Consider the following 19,870-nt stretch of genomic DNA (forward strand, 5'->3'; position numbering starts at 1 on the left):
TGTGGTTGCTCTATAGAGGCAGCTGCTCCATTTTGCTGAGAGCCAGCCCTAGGTCATCACCAGCAAGCCCCTAAGGGGCCGGCAACGAAGGAGGGGCCTGGCAGGTATGCAGAAACCCACAGGGAAGGGAGAAAGTCTATGCTTCCAGGAGAGTGTGCTCAGTGCCAAACGTGAGGGCTCTGCAGGATGACGGGTCAGAAAGGAAAGGGGCATCCGATGGGAGTAGAGCCAGGACCCTTCCCATGGAGAAGAGTGTGAGTACCTGACCCTGCGGCCCCGTGGAAAGCCAGCACAGCATGGAAATGGAGGGTAGCATGGGGTGGGGTGGTGGGGGTGGCATTCAGGGTGGGGGGGGGTGGGGGGGGCGGGGCGGAGGTTGTGAGAGGTGGCCACACGTGAAATATACAGAATTCAAAACTGACAAGAACTGAAAGTTCCCTCTATCAGCCAGGGGGAGAAGGAGTAGGTCCAAACAGAAGCCAGGAGGCTCCAAAGGCAGAGACAGTGAGGGCAGGCAGGGAGGGACAGGGGGCCAGTGCACACCTCGGCGGTACAGAGTGTGTCTGGGGCGGGGGGTTGCACACTTCTGTGAGGACTCAGAATAAATAGTTTAGGCTTTGTGGACCATGTGGTCTCCGCCACAACTACTCAATTCTGTTCGCGGAGCACAAGGGCAGCCAAAGACAATACAGAAATGAACGGGTGTGGCTGTTTCCCAGAAAACGTTATTTATAAACAGCCCGTGGGCCACAGTCAACCGACCCCTGAGTTAGGGGAAAGGGTACGGAGGGAGAAGATTCAGAGGGTCCAAACAAAGGAAACACACCCAGAAAGGAGGTAGGATTACTCCCATTTCATGGATGAGAGCCTCATGACAAGGTAAGGGGCAGGGCCAGGGCCACAAACAATTCTAGGAGTGCCAGGCTCACGCTCCTGTGCCACTCCTATTCTGTAAACTACAGAAGGCACTTCGTAAAGCACGAGATGCATAAAAAGCAGCAAGAGAAAAAAAAAAAAAAAGCAGCAAGAGAAGTGAGAAGGATCTAGATGTGGCTGAAGAGAGTTCTGGAAGCAGGGCAGGCACTGGGCAAGGCTGGATTACTGGAGTCCCAGGAATCCTTGTCCACCTTGGACCGTCCTCTGGGCCCTCACCCACAGAGGTCCTCCCTGAATGACAGAAAGGCAGACACCTAAATAAGGAAACCACAGGGTTAGCAAATGCCCTTGGGTCACTTAGGCCACCTTCTGCCCAGTTCAGCTGGAGCCAACTGAACAAGCATTTACAAGCCTGACTCAAACCGCAGCACAGAGTGGAGCGAGCGGGTGAGGGCACGGACTCCGGAGCCAGACTGCCTGCGTTTGAACCCGGCCCCCGTGTACGGGCTCCGGGACCGTGGGCAAGTAATTCAACCTCTGCTTCAGAACGGGGGTGACGCAGGGGCACCTGGGTGGCTCTGTCGGTTAAGCATCCAACTCTTGATTTTCGGCTCAGGTCACCATCTCACGGTTTTGTGAGTTCGGGCCCAGTATGGGCTCTGTGCTGACAGTGTGGAGCCTGCTTGAGATTCTCCCTCTTTCTCTGCCCCTCCCCCACTCACACTGTCTCTCTCAAAATAAATAAATAAACAAACTTAAAAAAAAAAAAATGAGTGTGATCCAGTAGTGCTGTCATCTCAGGGCAGTTATAAATATGAACTTGCTTAATCCTCATGTAGTGCCTGGGACATGTTTGGTAAATAAAAGTACTGTGTCAGGGCCCTGAGCCAGGTCCCACAGGGGAGGGCATTTAATGCTCCTGCCTTGGTAGGGGCTCAAACAAGTGCACCTCTAACCAAGCCCTCATCACTGGAAAAATTGGCCTGTTTCTGTGATTCAGGTCTCCCGACAGACAGGGACCACCTTTTTTGTCTGTATCTCTCATGACTAGCACACCAACAGCTCATAATCGATAGTCATCATGTTCACTGTTTGTTGAATGAATGACACAAGGCAGTATTCCCTCTACTACATACCTGACAGATGACAAAGCACCTAAGGTCACCCTTTGCCCACTCTGTGACCTTGGATTCCTGCCCCTCCATGGTGTCAGGGGCCTGGAATCGATGTCCACAAAGTGCTTTGTAAACCCGTAGGCCCGTGAGCAAGGGAGGTGGTAACTCCAGTTCGCTTCCTCAATGGGGTGGTGTTGGTTGGGGACTGACCAACTCATGAGGGAGTGGTTTCCAGCTTGGATGGCTTCCTAAAATGGCCATTCCAGTTATGACACCTTCACTGCCAGAGGGAACATAGCTGAAGGTGTTTCGTAAAGTTCTCCCTTACACCAGGGGAAACCCATTCATTCTGTCGTTCCTCACTACGTGTTCTGCCAACCGGAGCCACGTGAAACCAACTCAATGCCACTTCTACATCCGATGCTAAGGTTAGGTTATCTACACATCCCAAGCTAAACACGCCCCAGCCTCGGCAGCAGGCCCAGGACTGAGCCGCCCAGAGCCCTAGACCAGGAAGAACGGCAGCTCACCTAACCCAGCCCTTTAAATCCATAAGGAAACTGAGGCCAAGGGTGTAAAGTGACTTGTCCAGGGTCACCGGGCATGGCAGGGGCTGGCCCAGCATCCAGGTTTGCCAAGTGCCGATTGGCATTCCTGATCCACAACATGTCACCTCACCTGGCCTCACCTATCTTTCCCTCCCAGTATGCTTTAAAGGCTACCTGCCCTACACCCCTCTCCCCACCTTAACAGCTCTCCTTCCCATGGGAAAAAGTCCATGCAGGCGAGGCTCCCCAGGACAGGTGTGGGGACATGGTACAGAGCCATGCTGAGGCTTCCCCACCCCCTTTCCAAAGGGCAAAAGGTCACACTTGAACTAGCTGCCCTTTCTGGGCACACGCCAGCGGGGAGCAGGCTTCCGATTTATTTCCCCTTCTGCGTTCACCCACATTACAGGCTTTGTGAGTGCAAAGGGGAGGGCAGCAGGTGCGCCTCGGGCCACTGACCTCTCCGCGGCAGGGCATGGCCTCCGCCGCGTCTTGGGGAAGCGTCCTGACCAGGGCCTGGCCGGCCTGGGACTGCAGCTTTGGCCTCTATCATTCATGGTGCCAGAAAGATGGCTTAACAGTAACCTGGGTTTGCGTACTGCTGGAGGAGATCAAAGTCCTTCACAGGTTTCTAAAATCCAGTCAGGTCAGGTGGCTTACAACAGGAAAATGGAGTAGGAACTTGCCTGAAATCACAAAGCAAGGAAGCGACAAAACCTGGGGGAAAACGTCCATCTCCTTTCTCTTACTCTGGCGGTCGATCACCTAGTTAGCCCACATCTTTCTTTTCAGTGAAGACAGGGGCCACAGATACAGAACCCGGACATTCACCCCAATAGGGGCAATACAGAGGGAGGAGTACTTAGAAGTTCCAAAGCAGTGTGAGCTCTGCCCCAACAAGCTGAGTGACCTTGAGCACTGTTACTTAACATCTCTGAGACCTCGCTTCCTCAATCTTACAATTGGAACAATCCTAGTACCCAGCCAAGCCTTCCTTCTTAAAAGGCTACCCATTAGCATCCCACACAGCTGTGCAGAATTGAGGCCCTCCCAGAACTGCAGGATCAAAATCCTTGCTTTTTCCAAGGTCCTAGGGAATTCTAAAGACATTTACATTTGAGAAGCCCGGATATAAATTAGCATTTGGGGCATGCCCACGCAGAGTCAGCCCTCAATTATATAAGCCCAATTCACACTTGACAAAGCCCAAGACACAGGCCAAGGCTCTCTAGAGGAAACAGAACCAGAAAGGCTGATTAACTTGCCCAGGGTCATGCAGTGGCATCATGATTTGAACCCAAGACTTGGGAATTCTTTTGCACCATACGTCCTCTTTCCATGTACGAACTAACTCTCCATCCATAAGGCATAATGCTAACGCAGGTGCTCTAAGAAGCAAAACCCTCATGCTTTTTAAAATTAATTCCCTGCAAATTGGTGCAGCCACTCTGGAAAACAGTGTGGAGGTTCCTCAGAAAATTAAAAATAGACCTACCCTATGACCCAGCAATAGCACTGCTAGGAATTTACCCAAGGGATACAGGAGTACTGATGCATAGGGGCACGTGTACCCCAATGTTTATAGCAGCACTCTCAACAATAGCCAAATTATGGAAAGAGCCTAAATGTCCATCAACTGATGAATGGATAAAGAAATTGTGGTTTATATACACAATGGAATACTACGTGGCAATGAGAAAGAATGAAATATGGCCTTTTGTAGCAACGTGGATGGAACTGGAGAGTGTGATGCTAAGTGAAATAAGCCATACAGAGAAAGACAGATACCATATGTTTTCACTCTCATGTGGATCCTGAGAAACTTAACAGAAACCCATGGGGGAGGGGAAGGAAAAAAAAAAAAGAGGTTAGAGTGGGAGAGAGCCAAAGCATAGGAGACTGTTAAAAACTGAGAACAAACTGAGGGTTGATGGGGGTGGGAGGGAGGGAAGGGTGGGTGATGGATATTGAGGAGGGCACCTTTTGGGATGATGAGCACTGGGTGTTGTATGGAAACCAATTTGACAATAAATTTCATATACTGAAAAAAAAAAATTAATTCCCTGGTCAACTTGCAGGGTCCTCAATCAGGCCTGATGGCACACACTGGTTCACCTGGGCTTGACTTTGCTTCTGGGCGGCTGTCTGCCATTCAGAAGCTCAAGGAAGTGGAGTAACCCAGGACTGCCGCCAGCTGCTGCCAGAGATGAAATTTTTAAAGTGGAAGTAAGCCTTAAAACACACCTTATAAATTTACACTCCTTTCCACCTACTAACACTTTCCCTGTGCGGCTGGCACTGCCTAAGCAGAGCGCACGACAGGGTGTCAAGCTAGAAGGAATCTTTTTGGCTTCCCACCTCTGACACCTAGCCAGAGAGCAACCCCCAGTGTGTTGGCTTCCCAGGGGAGGAGCCCTGCCCACCAGGCTGAGAAGATGCCCAGGCCTACAGGACTGGGTTTCCTAGGTGCTCTAATGGAGATGTGAGCAGAAGCTGGGGGCTGAAAGGTCAAATGGCAGGGGAGGGGAGACTAAAAAGTACAGAATCACATCAGTATGACTAGCCTGCTGTATCCCAAACATTTGCACTCAATAGCTCCAAAATTCTTCTTGGGCCTACCACATGCAAAGCATAATGATACAGTTGAGTGGCAGAGGAAAAGACGCCAGGCTTGGATGTCAAAGATCCGGGCTTGTATCTGGACTAAACCGGGTCTGTCAATCTACACGTGGGGTGGCTGTGAAGCTTCAACCTAGGCAACCAGAAATGGTGCCTAGGCCTGGGCTGAGGAATTTTCCCCGAGTCGTATTTCAAAGTTTGGAAGTCCAAGCAATTACTATGATTGGTTATACAAGTGTCCAGACGGAAATAACAAAAATGAAAGCATTTCACGATTTCAGACTGAGAAATTCTGATTTTTATATATTCATAACAAACCCAATATATCTCAAGTTGATTATAAAAGGCAGATGATTTCAGATTAACTACGGCAATGCTTTCCAAACTTTCACATGTATATGAATCATCTGGGGATCCTGTAATCTGGAGTGGGCCCTGAGAGTTTGCATTTCTTTTTTAAAGTGTTTTTTTTTTTTTTTAAACATTTTTGAGATAAAGAGAGACAGAGCATGAACGGGGGAGGGGCAGAGAGAGAGGGAGACACAGAATCAGAAGCAGGCTCCAGGCTCTGAGCCATCGGCCCAGAGCCTGATACAAGGCTGGAACTAACGGACAGCGAGATCGTGACCTGAGCTGAAGTCGGATGCTCAAACGACTGAGCCACCCAGGCGCCCCTATTTTTTTAAAGATTTTTGAGAGAGCACAGAAGGGGGGGGGGGTGGCAGGCGACGGACAGAAGATACGAAGTGGGGCTCTGCGATGACAGCAGCGAGCCCAATGCAGGGCTTGAACTCAGGAACCGTGAGATCATGACCTGAGCTGTGAAATCATGAGGCTCAACCGACTGAGCCCACCCAGGCCCCCCTTGAGAGTTTGCATTTCTAAGAGCTCTGGTAAATCTGCAGGTCCCAGAGCCCAACTTTTGAGTAGCAAGGCTCTATGGAATTCCTTAAATAGTAAGAGACACATCCGAGGCAAGTATAATTTGATTTGAAAAGGATATCCCAAGAGAACATCCATGAAGTAGGATCTAGAACTACCCTGGCTAGCATGGTTTCTTAAAGGGAGGCACAGCAGGGAAAGCCAATAGCATTCTTCTAAGTTGGCCTTGGGCCCAATTCAAATGAGTTTGTACTCTACATCACACTGTCTAGGCAGGTGAAAAGTACTCTTTAGTGGTCATAAAAACAGCATGCTTCTGACAAAATTCTCAAAAGCAGGATGGTGTAAGAAACAAAGCATCCTAGAATATTTGAAGCTCATGACCACTGCAACAGCTATAGCCAAGCTAGGCTTTTTAAGGCCTTTCTTAAATCCCTGTTTCACCCATTTACCTCCTCTCTGTACATGATATTTCAGGCTGTTACTGTTGACAGCTGTAATAAAAAAAAAAATACATCTATCAGGTTGCCAGATATGGATAATTCCTAAGTAGGAAGATGAATGGGACTATCAGGAAGCATCTTATACTGAATGACTCATCTTACTTAAAGCATGTGCTGGGGAGTAGGGGGATCAATAAAACAACCAAGGGGTTCATATTTATGGGACTGGAAATTAAATTCTGGCTATTCTTTGGATCAGAAATACTAACACAGGGGCGCCTGGCTGGCTCAGCTGGTGGAGCGTGCGACTCTCAATCTTGGGGTTCTAAGTCTGAGCCCCCATGTTGGGTGTACGGAGTACTTAAAAATAAAATCTTAAACAAAAAAGAAATGCTAACACAGAAGGTCCTCCATATCCCCTGAAATGAGATTCTTGGAGACAAAGTGTGAGGTAATCTGATCTCCAGCTGCTTTTAGCACAGGAACACATCTGTCTAACATGAGACACAGGCCAGCCTTGCATACTGGCTTAGAATAACATGTATGTTTATTACAATTCCTGTCATGACCCTCAGGCCTGGCTGGGCTTACGCTCAAACTATAGAGTCATTATGAGCCAGAGTGTGATGTCAAGCGGTAACACCAAGCTGCCCAGAAACTGCTGAGTATGCACCACTCACCCAGAAAGGAAGGGATTCCCCTCCTGTGCACTGGCCCGCTAATGGAGAGATGCATGCTCTGACAAGAAATGCCAGAGCCAGACTGTCACCTGTGCCCAGCTAATTCACCCATGCAATCACAAGGCTGCTTCTCTGTTCCACACCCCTCCCCGCAGCCCCTGTGCACTCACAACGTGAGGCTACACACCAGACAGGGTCATGATTTCACCCATTTGGGAAGAAGGAGACTCAGGCAAATTTCTGGATGAGACTGGCTTGTTTTTCCCCATTTGCCTGTTGGGGGAGGAAGTTAAGTTTTCCAGTAGGCCACCTTTTTAACTTAGGCCAGCAAAAGCCTGAGCTTTCCCAAGAGCAGTACAGGAGAGAGACTGTAACAGAAAACGTTCTCCCTTCTCATCTTGAGGCCTGCAAAATGTTTCCATTTAAGAAGGGGAAAACTGAGGCCCCAGGAAGTTAAAATAACTGACCCAAGGTAGAGCCCAAGCTATAACTGACTTCACAGGAGGCCTTATTACACTAACAAGGGAGAATACTCCCTCCCAGGAAGGAAAGAGGCCTGCATTTCTCCACTGCTCCCCAGATTCTTTTCCAAACTCCGGCCTTACTGCTGACACAGACCTAACTCCCACCTGTCCTTTGAACATATGGTGACAAACTCCAGCTATTTCCTTCACAATAAGCAAGTGTCCAACATCTCATATTTTTGCTAAGATGCCTAAAACCAGCAGATGACATAAGCTGGCAAATATAACAAGCTTCTAACTAACTTTAGCAAATTCATCTTGGAATGGAAAAAAATCATCAAGCCCTATTTCCTCTCTGTGTCCAACCTCCAAGGCCCATTGCAAGGAAACGCAAGGATTTTCCGTTTCTTAGGAAAGCAAAAGGAAAACCCCAAGGTTTCCCGGGACACCGGACTACTATGAGCACAAGCAGGAACTTTTCTCAGGAGGGATTCACCGCGAGTCTGCAAGAAGTTCAGGCTTACACGCGCCACTCAGCCACCAGCTGAACCTTTGCGCCCCGCCAAGTCTTGCCTGGCGTGGGGAGAGAGCGCCTCTGGGTCTGAACCCGGTTTCTGAAAGTTGGTGATCTCCTTACAATGGGAGGTTTGGGTGCGGCTTTTTAATGGACTCCCGCAACTCCCAACTCCGGACTCAGCGTGAGCGTGATGCTTCTGCTCTTTGAGTGCCGGGCTCATGCACACACCTGTGAACACAAGTCCCTGGGGCCCCTCTCTCTTTACGGGCCCTCGTGGTTTGGAATTTGGGCCAGAAGCTCAGGGTTCCGGCAGGGCGCGAGAAGGTGGGAGCGATCCGTGTTCCGCGGCCAAGAGCCGGCTGGGAGGGACGCGGGGGCGAGGCGCGCGTCGCATCCTGGATACTCACCGGGACCTCTGCAGCTGTTCCAAGGCGCTGGTGCTGGCCCCCTGGCCCGGCTGCTCCAGGGAGCAGTAGTTCTGCGAGGTCTGCCTGGAGAAGGCGATGGGCAGGATTCCCTGAGTGAACGAGTTGAGGCGACCTCGACTGCCGCTCCCACTCCCGGGGGTCCCGGAGGCCAAGAAGGCGGCCGTCGGCACCTGCACGCTGGAAAAGGCATCGTCCTCCTCCAACTCCTCCTGCCCGCCGTCCCCGGGCCCGTCGGGCAGCTGCGGCGAAGCACAGGAGGCGAAAGGCGCAGACCGGGGCGGCTGTAGCTGCTCCCCCGACGCCCGGCCAGCGCCCAGAGGGCTCACGAAGCCCCGTGCCGCCCCGGGACCGGACCCCGGAGCGTGGCCGCCGGGGGCCAGCGGCGGCAGCGGCGAAGGCTGCGGGAGGCAGGGGCCCCATCCAGCTGCTACCGCCGCCGCCGTGCCCGCTGCAGCGAGCGCGTTGCAGCCGCCCCGCTCGGCGGCGGCGAGCAGGCTGAGCCGAGTCCTCGCGCCGCAGGCGCTGCCGGCGCCGGGCTTGGCCGCGCCACTCTCCTCGCCGCCGCCCCACTCCTCGTCTTGCAGCGGCGGCCGTCCGTCTAGCGAGATGTTGGTGAGGAAGGAGAGGGCAGCCTGGCGGCGCCGCGGGTCCATGCGCGGCTTCCTGGGGGGCTCGGGCGGCGGTGGCTGGGCCGGCGGGGCGGTCGCGGGCTGGGGCTGCTGCGGCGGCTGCTGCTGCAGTCTGCTGGTGCCCGCGGCGTCGGTGCCGGTGCTGCTGCTGTTGCTGCTGCAGGCGGCCGTGCCGGCGGTGGCGGCCGTGGTGGCGGTAGTCGCCGCCATTGTGTCCGTCTGCGGCGGTATTTCCGCGATGCCCGGAGAAGCGAGCGGCGCCCGAGTGCTAAGCAGCGAGCGCGAGCGCCGGTGACCCGGGCTGGGCAGGGCGCGGGGCGCAGGCGGCGTGCGCGGCGGCCCGGCCCCCCCGCGGGCGGGCCATGCTCGCCCCTTGGTGCTGCGGCCGGGGACGCCGCCGCCCGGGCCCACGCGCGCGGCTGTGTAGCTCGCTCGCTCGGTCGCTTGCTTCCTTGCTGGCTGGCTGGCTGGTCGCTGATCGCCAAGTCCCAGGCCCTCCCCACCCTTACGGTCTTCGGCTTCCCAGACCCGGTGTCCGTATTTATAGGTGCGCGCGCCCTGCGCTCGCGCTCCGAAGCGCTCTTTGCAATAACACAGTATCACGTGTGGGGAATGAAACCTGGGAGGAAAACAAAGCCGCAGGCGGCGGCCGCGGAGGCAGGCGGCGGGAGGCGAAGGGCAGAGGAGGAGGAGGAAGAGAAAGCCGAGCGGGTGACAGGGCGGGGGTTATCTGCGGCGGGTCCAGGTACTCCGAGCTTCCTGCGGGGAGTTCTTGGCTCCCGGGGTGCGCGGGCGCCAGTTAAGGGAAGCAAGCACGTTTTGCCGCCGCGCCCGCACAAGGAATCGGGAATCGCGGGCGGGGGTGCAAGCAGAACCCTGGAGTCCCGGCTTGAGGATGTGGTCCCGGGAGAGTTATGGGTCTACAGGAGGTTTACTCGGAGGGAAGCTGAGATCTGGCCCACGAGCTTGTTAACTGGACCCCGCGCTGCCGTTGGGCCCTGAGAAGTAGGTCCTTATTAATAGTTATACGAGTAGGTTCACAACCCCTTACGTAGTCAGTCCCACCTTAAAGCTGTTGCTTAACGACTAAGGTTATGTCTCATTCATTCACAGGCCCCTGAGATAACTGCGCACCCCTGGGTGCATACAGAGCCCAGGCACAGGTGAACATCTTCTGTACGGGCTAATTTATACATCCCCACTTGATGGTGCTGTCACTTTTCATCTCTTTCTTAGCAAAAGCCAACATCAATTTTTACTCTATGAAGACCAAAATAAGCTAAAAAGGCCTCACGCCCTTTTCCTCTAGTCACCCTGCAAATGTTGTGGATTATGATCTCTTTTTATCCCATATAAACTGGAACAATATGCACAGTTACTTTCTGTCATTTAGTTCATAAACATTCGTTTGGCATCTACCATGTCTTCTTTTAAGATGGGTTCCTGCCCAAGGATTCAATGACTGGACAGCAAGTCTGGACCTGGGAGGAGACACAGAATGCTGTACCTTGGCCCCAGCCCCAACAAATGCCTGTGCTGGCTGAGGGGGTTGGGAGGCCAGAGGGCACCAGGAGCTCTCTCCAAACGTGTACCGGTTTCCCTATGCGGTAAGGAACAATTGTCACACTTTATTAAGCTCTGTGATGTCTAAGACACCTCTATACACTTTTCTGAGGGAGAAGCAATGCATTTAAGATCAAGGGATTAATTTAATTAAAGGTTTAAATTTAGCCCTGGAACTAATGGGTAACTCTACATTGAAATTCCACTCCACTTCAAGTTCAGGAAAGTAAATTGAGTAATGGAGAGCAAATACAGCCTGTCCAGAGATGGGCAGCCAACCTGGAGTATATGAGATATGGGTGAGTTTCAGGTTACATTTGCTTAGGACAAACAGGCACATGGCCCTTCGCATGAAAAATTGCTCATATTTTATTTTATGCCATTTTTAGGCCTTTTGAAACAGTGGAGAGTGAGATCCATTTATAGCAGCCTTATAGCAGCTAAGTCAAAGCTTGGTGACCAGCTCTGTGAAATTTCATTAGTTTAATTATTTTGTTTAACTAACTACCTTGAAACTTCCAAGAGGCTTTATTACCATTAACTTAATTTGCATGACCACTGGCCTGGTTGTGCTGGTAGGTAGCGTTAAATGAAAGACACCCCATGAACTATTTTTTATTACAAACGTGATAAATGTTAATTGCACAACATTTAGAGAATAAGGTAAGTAAAGAAGCTTGGGGTTTTTTTTAAGTTTATTTATTTATTTTGAGAGAGAGACAGCACATGTGTGGGAGGGGCAGAGATAGAGAGAGAGAGAGAGAGAGAGAGAGAGAGAGAGAGAGAGAGAGAGAGAGAGAGACTCCCAAGCAGGCTCCAAGCTGTTGGCACAGAGCCCCACTCTGGGCATGAGCTGAAATTAAGAGTCAGGGGCTTAACCAACTGAGCCACCCAGGTGCTCCAGTGAAGAGAAGTTTTAATAAAAAAAAAACCACTAATGGTTTCATCTGCTACAGAAATAACTTGAACTTTTTATTTCTATCCTGTATTTTTAACCAAGTGAAAGCACACAGTTTGTGTCTTGTGATTTTTGCTTGCTGTGTTAAGATCATCTTTTCATTTAGAATATTCTTCTATAGAATCATTTTAATGATTAATAGTGTTTAATATGATGGAGAGATTATAGTTATTAAATCTGTACCCTAGGGACACCTGGCTGGCTCAGTCAGAAGAGCGTCTATTGATCTTGGGGTTGTGAGTTCAAGCCAGCCCCATGTTGAATGTAGAGATTACTTAAATAAATAAGATGTTCAAAAACTAACAATAATAAAAAGAAACTGTACCCTACATTGAACATTTAGGTTGTTTCCAGTGTTGCTTTTAGGAAGAGTATGGTGATGACTTCCTGTGTTTTTCTAAATCTTCTTACTGTCCAATATTTTCTTAGGCTAAATAGATACGGGGGCAAATGGCATATCATGTTTTTAAGGTTTCCCATCCAGAAAGTTTGTCCCAGTCTGCTTCCTCACACTCGTGCCAGCAATATCAATTTTTTCATCAATATTCATTTCTTTGTCCATTTGCTATAACTCTGCCTGTTTTAAGTGTCAAACATGCAAAATAATTTCAAATACTTATTTAAGCATCAAACAAGAATCGATATTTTATTTAACCTACACACTGTTCCTGTGCTCAATCCTCTTGTAGGGATAATGAGAGGTATGGTTTACTGTTCACCTACTGTGTGCCAGCCACAGAATATTTCTAATCTTTTGCACTCTGCAAGTTGGGGTGGTGGTGTGTTATTACCAATATTTACAGATGAGGCTCAGTAAAATTAAACAATTTGCCCAATGACCCCCAGCTCTTATACTGGGCCAGTATACAAACTGGTCTTGGAATAAGACCCATACATGGTCCTGCGCCCTCTGCTGGTGAGGATGTATGATGGGGGAGTACATCTCCAGATTTATAATCTTATATTTGTACTTAAAAGTCAACTGTACTGAAAATAGTACAAAATTTGGAGGAAGAGGATCTGAGTTTCAAGAGCAAGTCTCTTAACCTCGCCAACCCAATATTCTCGGCAGTTTATTTTGAGATACAAATGAGACTGCTCATGAAACATTTTGATGAATCTTAAAGTACCCTTTAAAATGTCTGTTGTTGGGGTTCCTGAGTGGCTCAGTTGATTGAGCCCCCCAACTCTTGGTTTCAGCTGAGGTCATGATCTTGAGGTTTGGTTTGTGAGATGGAGCCCTGGTCGGGCTCTGCGCTGACAGCGTGGAGCCTGCTTGGGATTCTCTCTCTCTCCCTCTCTCTCTGCCCCTCCCCTACTTGTGTGCACGCTCTCTCTCTCTCTCTCTCTCAAAATAAGTAAATAAACTTTAAAAAAGTAAAATTTAAATTAAAAAAATTTTTAAATGTCAGTTGTTATTTGTACCAATCCAATCAACCTACTCCCTGAATTATTCCAAATTCACTTATTTTTCACCTATTTAATCACTATTTAAATATTACTGAGCAACTTCTATGTACCTGGAAGCTCCTTGCTACAAAAGCAAAAAAAGAAGCGGTGGCTCTTTGCCCTTGTGCATTCTATAGCAAAAATATGGGAAAGCAAAAAGCTCAGAACACATTTAAACAAAAATGCAAGGCAGGCTCCAATTAAGTGATCGATCAAATGAGCAATCAGACTGGTACTGTGAATGTTATCAAAATATGAAAAAGAACCTTTTTATTTGAGGTGAGGTCTGTGGGGGTGGCCTCAGGGAAGATCCTGGATTTCAACTGACCTGGATGCTAAGGAGGGAAGGAGGGGAACACTTTAGGAAGAGGAAGTTCTGCATACAAATTCCTCGCAGAATGTGGGCACAGAGGACTAGAACTTGAAATGTAATTATTGGTCTGCTAAAGGTTTTTGTTTTGGGGTCCCCTCCCATTTACTTTAATATTGCCCCTTTACAGTGCCCATTCTAAAAACTTTTTTTTTTTGTATGCACCCAACAGTTTTGATTGACACACACAAGAGTCAATTTTGAAGGAAAGAAAAAGAACCTACAGGTAATCACTAACCCTTAAAAAAAATAATTTTCACAGAGGGCACCTGGGTGGCTCAGGTGGTCAAGCAACCAACTTGGGCTCAGGTCATGATCTCACGGTTCATAGGTTCGAGCCCCACGTGGGGCCCTGTGCTGACAGCTCAGAGCCTGGAGTCTGCTTCAGAGTCTGTCTCCCTCCCTCTCTGCTCCTCCCCTGGTCACGCTCTGTCTCTCTCTCAAAAGGAAATAAACATTGGGGTGCCTGGGTGGCTCAGTGGGTTAAGCGTCTGACTTTGGCTCAGGTCATGATCTCGCGTTTCAAGGATTCGAGCCCCGCATCGCAGCTCCAGAGCCTGGAGCCTGCTTCGGGTTCTGTGTCTCCCCCTCTCTCTGCCCCTCCCCTGCTTGTGCTCTGTCTCTTAAAAAATGAATAAATGTTTAAAAAATTTTTTTTTAAAAATAAACATTAGAAAAATATTTTTTAAAATAATTTTGCAGACAAGAAGTCTGAAAATTAGCTTAGAGATGACAGTGGATATCACTCGTAACAAAAACCATCTGACGCTGTGGAAATAACAAGGGGGTCTGATGCCAGCTTAGGTTCTTACAAACGTGTGATCTCTGGGGGCTCCAGCTTAGGAAAATTACAAACCTTTTGCATTGGTTGCTTCATCTGTAAAGGTAGGTTTAGTAATATTTTACCTTGCAGAGCTGTGAGGATTAGTGATAATATAAATTATGCAACTAACAGAGTATCTTAAGTAGGTAGCTATTATTAGAAAAATGCAAAATATAGAAGGTACACACAACAAAGGCTGGGATATTTTAGCCTCTAGGTTTTTGCAGTTTTCACTAATCCTGCCAGGCCTGCAGGACCATGAGAAACATCAGATGCGGGCTCCAGTTCAGATCAGATTATTTTACTGCATGTTCCATAAAAGTGCTGCTGCTGCCCACTGCTAGAACTCCCACCCAGACTAGTAGATCTAAAATACAGGCATGGTGCCAGTGAGAAACCTGCTGCTGGCCTCCATCAGATCAAAGTTAGACCACCAAGACTAGAAATGGAGAATGCCCAAGAGGTCGTTCTCAGCGCCCCAGCTCTTCTCCCTAAAATTTACCTTCCCCATGGGGACTTCTGATCATTTCTATTGGCCAAAGAGAAAGGCAGGGAGATGGGGGTATCATTGTTTTCCTCTTGACAATTTGACACAGATACTTTAATTTCCTTCCTTAATTTCTCCAAGACATCTGAGACCAGATGCAACACTTAAATAAGACTTGACTAGGGGCACCTGGGTGGTTCAGTCAGTTGGGTGTCTGACTCTTGAGCTCAGCTCGGGTCTTGATATCAGGGTGTTCAAGCCCCACGTGGGGCTCTGTGCTGGGCGTGAAGCATACGTAAAAGAGGGAGAGAGAGAGACTTGACTAGAAGCTCAGGGATATTTAATGAAGAATTGAAGTCAGTGAGTAACAGAGCCATAGATAGAAGCTTACAAATTGTGACTTGCTCATAGTCCTCCTTCCAGTATTTCCTAAATGGCAATCCCCTGCTAGGTTCTGGGTTAGGTTCTGTGAGTGCCAAGGAGAACAGGCTACAATCCTGTCCTGGAGCCCTCAAGCTAATGGCAGAGAAAGCCACATCCATATTGTCACCAAAAATACATCAGAGTACTTAAAAGAAAGGGCTGTATGCACAGGGTTCAACTAACCCCCAGCAAACCTCCTGGAACTGAGGCTGTTTCAACCTTTGCCCCTACCACCACCCACCTAAGACTTCCTCCTCTCCCTATGCAAGAGATGCCCAGGGGAGACTGTGTTCCTGCCACTTCTTGACATAGGGCCAACTTCCAAGTCTCCTTGTCCTGCCTGAGGTCCTGCCCTTCCCTCAGTGCTTGGTACCGGCAGCCCCTGACATTGTCCACACCTAGGCCTAGGTCCACATAAGACCATTTTGCTTCCAGACCCCTCGCACTATGTGGAAGAAAGAAGGAGAATATTTTACTGCAGTCCCTGCCTAAGATGATGTAGGGCCTCCAGGCTCTTACAATTTGCATGAGAAGTTGAGAAAAATAGGTGATGGGGCATGTCCATGGACTGTAAGGACAGTCAGGTAAGCCTGTGTTACTAATTTGTTAAGGACAATAGTTCAAGCCAAGAATGGATTCAAATACCTCGTTAATCTGGGGAGATGTGTTTCAATAACTCTTCCTCATCTCCACTATATGTTTAGAGTAGATATCCAAAGACAAGAGTGCAAATGCATTTTCTCTTCAAATTCCTCTGATCCATCAGAAATCTCCACTGGATACAGCCCAGCAAACTGTGAACAAGAAGGGATAACCATCTAGGGTGAAGTGGCCTATCCCGCCAGCCCACCATGGGAAGGACATAGGCTTGAGTTTGCAGATCCCAACTCTCTCACTAACTCTGTGACGCCTGAGCCTCAACTTCTCTGTCTCAAGGCTGAAGCACATCCTGTCTGCCTTGCATGGTTATTGTGCAGATTGGAATCAGAGCGTGTGTAAAACACTTCCCAGGTGTCCAGCCCATAGTGGGTGATTGTTGAGTGCTGGCTGTTGTCATGATACAAGGAACCCCAGAGAAGCACACTGTTGAGCTAGTGGGCAGAGGAGGACATGGTAGAAACCTGGCATCGGACTGTGTTAGGAAAATACATTTCAGATGCTTCCGTGAGATGTCCTCAGTCTTCCAAAAGGGTATTGTTCTTGCCCATAATGCCACCCATCATCCAACTGTGGAGTTTTTATAGTATTAGCATTTCAAAGAAACACACTGAATTTTCTTTGTAGTATTACCTTTATACTTAAATCATAGCAAATGCTTAGCTTTATTGTCTGAAAAGAATAAATTTTTTATTATACCAGTATGCATGTATAGCCAGCCCATGGACAAAGAAGAAAGCGCTTCTCATGCAATCACAGGGGCAGAACATGCAACTGACATATGGTCTGCATGCACGGGCCTCCAGAGGAAGGCTCCTGTCCACTCCGAACAAACAGGCGGGCCTATGGGGTTCTATGTCTCCAGGCATAAAAGCATTATTTTTTAGTGTTCGCATTTGTTCAGGCCATTCTCACATCAGAGTGGGACGGATGTGGCCAGATTCTGGGGGACAGGGTGTCACTTTGCCTGCCACTGGGAAGTTCAGCTGGACGAACTGGCACAGTAACCGTGACTGTTAAATGGGCAAACATCATGAAGCAACAGCACATGATGCACATGATGCAAATACCTGGCAATCACTTGGAAGAGGGATGATTGAGAGTGATGGGTACCCATACTGCTGGTCGCATCAATTGGAACAACCTTTCTGAAAAGTCTGGCAACAATATGTATGAAGAGTTTTAAAAAGTTCATGATTGAAAGCATGATCTCTGGAGTCATACTGCCTAGGTTAAATTTTCGCCCTACTATCATGGCTTTGAGCATAGAGAGCATGTAATTGATTTGTGCTTCAACATTGTCATCTGTGAAATGGGAATATCTACAATATTCAATATGCTAACAATGCAGTAAATGCTTGGTACATAGTAAACTCCAGAAATGTAGCTGTTGTTTTTTATTTTTTTAAATTATTTATTTGACAGAGAGAGAGGCAGAGAGAGAGGGAGACAGAGAATCCCAAGCAGGATCCACGCTGTCAGCACAGAGCCTGATGCAGGGCTGGAACTCACAAACTGTGAGATCATGACCTAAGCCGAGATCAAGAGTTGGATGCTTAACTGACTAAGCTACCCAGGCGCCCATATATATATATATATATTTTTAAGTAGGCTCCACGCCCAACATGGGGCTTTAACTCAAGACCCTGAGATGAAGAGTTGCATGCCCTACTGACTAAGCCAGCCAGGCGTTCCAGAAATGTAGTTATTGTAATAATCCTAAGAAGCTATTGAGAAACAAGGTCAAAGATTTATGCACAAAAATATTCATTGCAGCATTATTTTAAGTGAAGAAAACTTGAAAAAAGAAACCCTCAATGTGAACATTGGAAATACTAAGTCAATTATGGTTTACTCAAACAATGGGATATTGTGCTTCTATTTTTGAAAAAATTATCTTTACTAAGCTTTCTTAATGATATGAAAAATTTTTTTTGAAACAATGCTAACCAAATAAAGCAGAATAGAAACCAGATAGATCACAATATCTCAATTGAACCTCAATGAATGGGATTGTTGTTTTAAATACTAAGACGTGTCTAAAGGCTACATTGTGACCAGAAGTTAAATCACTGGCTAGCAGGATTATGATGATTTTTATTTGCTTCTTTTTGCCTATCTAAGTATAAATAAGCATGTGGTCATTATAGGAACTGCTTATTCTCAATTAACAAAAAAAATATTTTTCAGTGCATGGAAATAAGTTCTGGAATAAAATGTGCCCAAACAAATGGTGGAATTATTGGGGACTTTTTTCAGTTTCTTTAGGGATATTTGGTGACATCTAGCTTTCTCTAAAGCTAGGGTAGGACATGGTTAGGCAGAGAGAAGGAAATGCCTTTTGGTGAGGGGACCACGTGTGAATGAAGGATCAGAGAGGAAAGGGCTTTTTGGAAGCAGCTGGCAATGAGTGGACCTGCCAGAACAGCTACTTTAAAAGAGCTGTGGCAGTGAATAATGGGATATGAGGTTGAAACCAGTATACAAGGCCAGGTCATGAGAACCCCCACATCTGAAATAAGAAATCTGAAGGCGCCTGGCTGGTTCGGTGGGTAGAGCATGTGACTCTTGACTTTAGGGTTGTGAATTTGAACCCCATGTTGGGTGTAGAGGTTACTTATGAATAAAATCTTAGGGGCATCTGGGTGGCTCAGTTGGTTGAGCATCTGACTCTTGATTTTGGCTCAGTGGTGATCCCAGGGTCATGAGATTGAGCCCCTCGTTGGACTCCGTGCTGGGTGTGGAGCCTGCTTGAGATTCTCTCTCTTCCTCTCCCCTCCCCCTCAAAAAGTAATAAAAATAAAAAATAAAATCTTTAAATAAATACATGAAATAAGGACTTTTAATCCATGGGTAGTAGAGAGCCATAGAGGATTTTTAAACAAGAAGTAACACTATATGTTGAAAGCCAAATCGATGGAGGATTAATTTGGCAAATGTGCATATGGGGTTGAACAGAGAGTGTGAAGGAACAGAGAGGGTTTTCTATTCATTCTTCCATTTATATGTTTGTCCATTCAGCATGCATTGGGCTCCTGCTCTATGTCCTGCTCTCTGCTAGGTACTCGGAGTAAGGTAAGAGCAGAGGCCTCAAAGAGTTGACAACCTGCTGAAAAAATTGGGAAGCAGAGCAAAGGGAACAAAGGTGGGTTCCCTTTTATGTGCAAGCCCTGAAATGGTCATTTCTACATACTAGCTTATCAAATTCTCACCACGCCCCTGCTATTTATCCTGTCTGTTGGATGAAGAAATAGGCTCAAAAAAGTTAAGCATGGTGACGTGCCTCTGGTCACACAGCTGATCCCTGGATAGTTCCTTCTGTAACATCTTAGGGTGGAGGCCTGCGTCAGCAGGGGACAGAAGAATCCCAGGGGTCAAAGAGGCCCCACAGAGAAGGTGATATTTGAACTTGGACTGCAGTATACAAGTGAGATGGGACATTTGGGGTCATGCAAAGGCACAGTGGCAATAACGTTAGGACTGTTACAACAGGCAGTAAAACTTGGAATTGGCAGAGGGAATGGAAAAGAAGGGTCAAATGCAAGAGACATTAAGGAGAAACTGGCTTCCAGATTTCCAACGGCCGGGTGGGGGAGGGGGGGGGCAGCTGTAATTCCTGAAAGAACCAAGACTACTCTAGGGAGAAGAGAATACATGAGAGCATAAAATGCTGGCTAAATTTCGGCATGAGTTCCTGTCCTACACCACACAGTGGCCTAATGGAAAAGCTAAGAAGATATTTTTCTAAATCACAACTTTATTGGTCTTTATCACACTGAAAAAGAAATAGGCTTTAGGTTTGCACTGGCACAGTCTTCAACGTGGTTACAGATGGGCTCACAGGGTGCCTGGCTGAGAACACTGGCCGCTGGAGCCCCTGCGCTGGCCATAATCACACACTCCATTTGTCCTCTGAGACACAACTCGAAGCCGAAACAG

General features: G+C 48.0%; 1 protein-coding gene across 3 annotated transcripts in view; it reads right to left on the reverse strand.

The window, feature by feature from the left end:
- Positions 1-19,870, reverse strand: part of CABLES1 (Cdk5 and Abl enzyme substrate 1) — a 128,754-nt gene that overhangs the window by 104,553 nt on the left and 4,331 nt on the right. The window contains exon 1 of one of the 3 annotated variants that reach the window (XM_058692519.1): positions 8,552-11,284. The exons of 1 other annotated variant lie outside the window; for it this stretch is intronic. In XM_058692519.1, coding sequence (XP_058548502.1) covers positions 8,552-9,411 — 860 coding nt within the window. In that variant the 5' untranslated portion in view covers positions 9,412-11,284. Of the gene's footprint in view, positions 1-8,551; positions 11,285-19,870 lie in introns of those variants that run through there. One more of the 3 variants, XM_058692518.1, reaches the window with a different exon arrangement.

Source organism: Neofelis nebulosa, chromosome 11 (genome assembly GCF_028018385.1).
Source record: "Neofelis nebulosa isolate mNeoNeb1 chromosome 11, mNeoNeb1.pri, whole genome shotgun sequence".
In the NCBI taxonomy this organism is placed as follows: domain Eukaryota; kingdom Metazoa; phylum Chordata; class Mammalia; order Carnivora; family Felidae; genus Neofelis; species Neofelis nebulosa.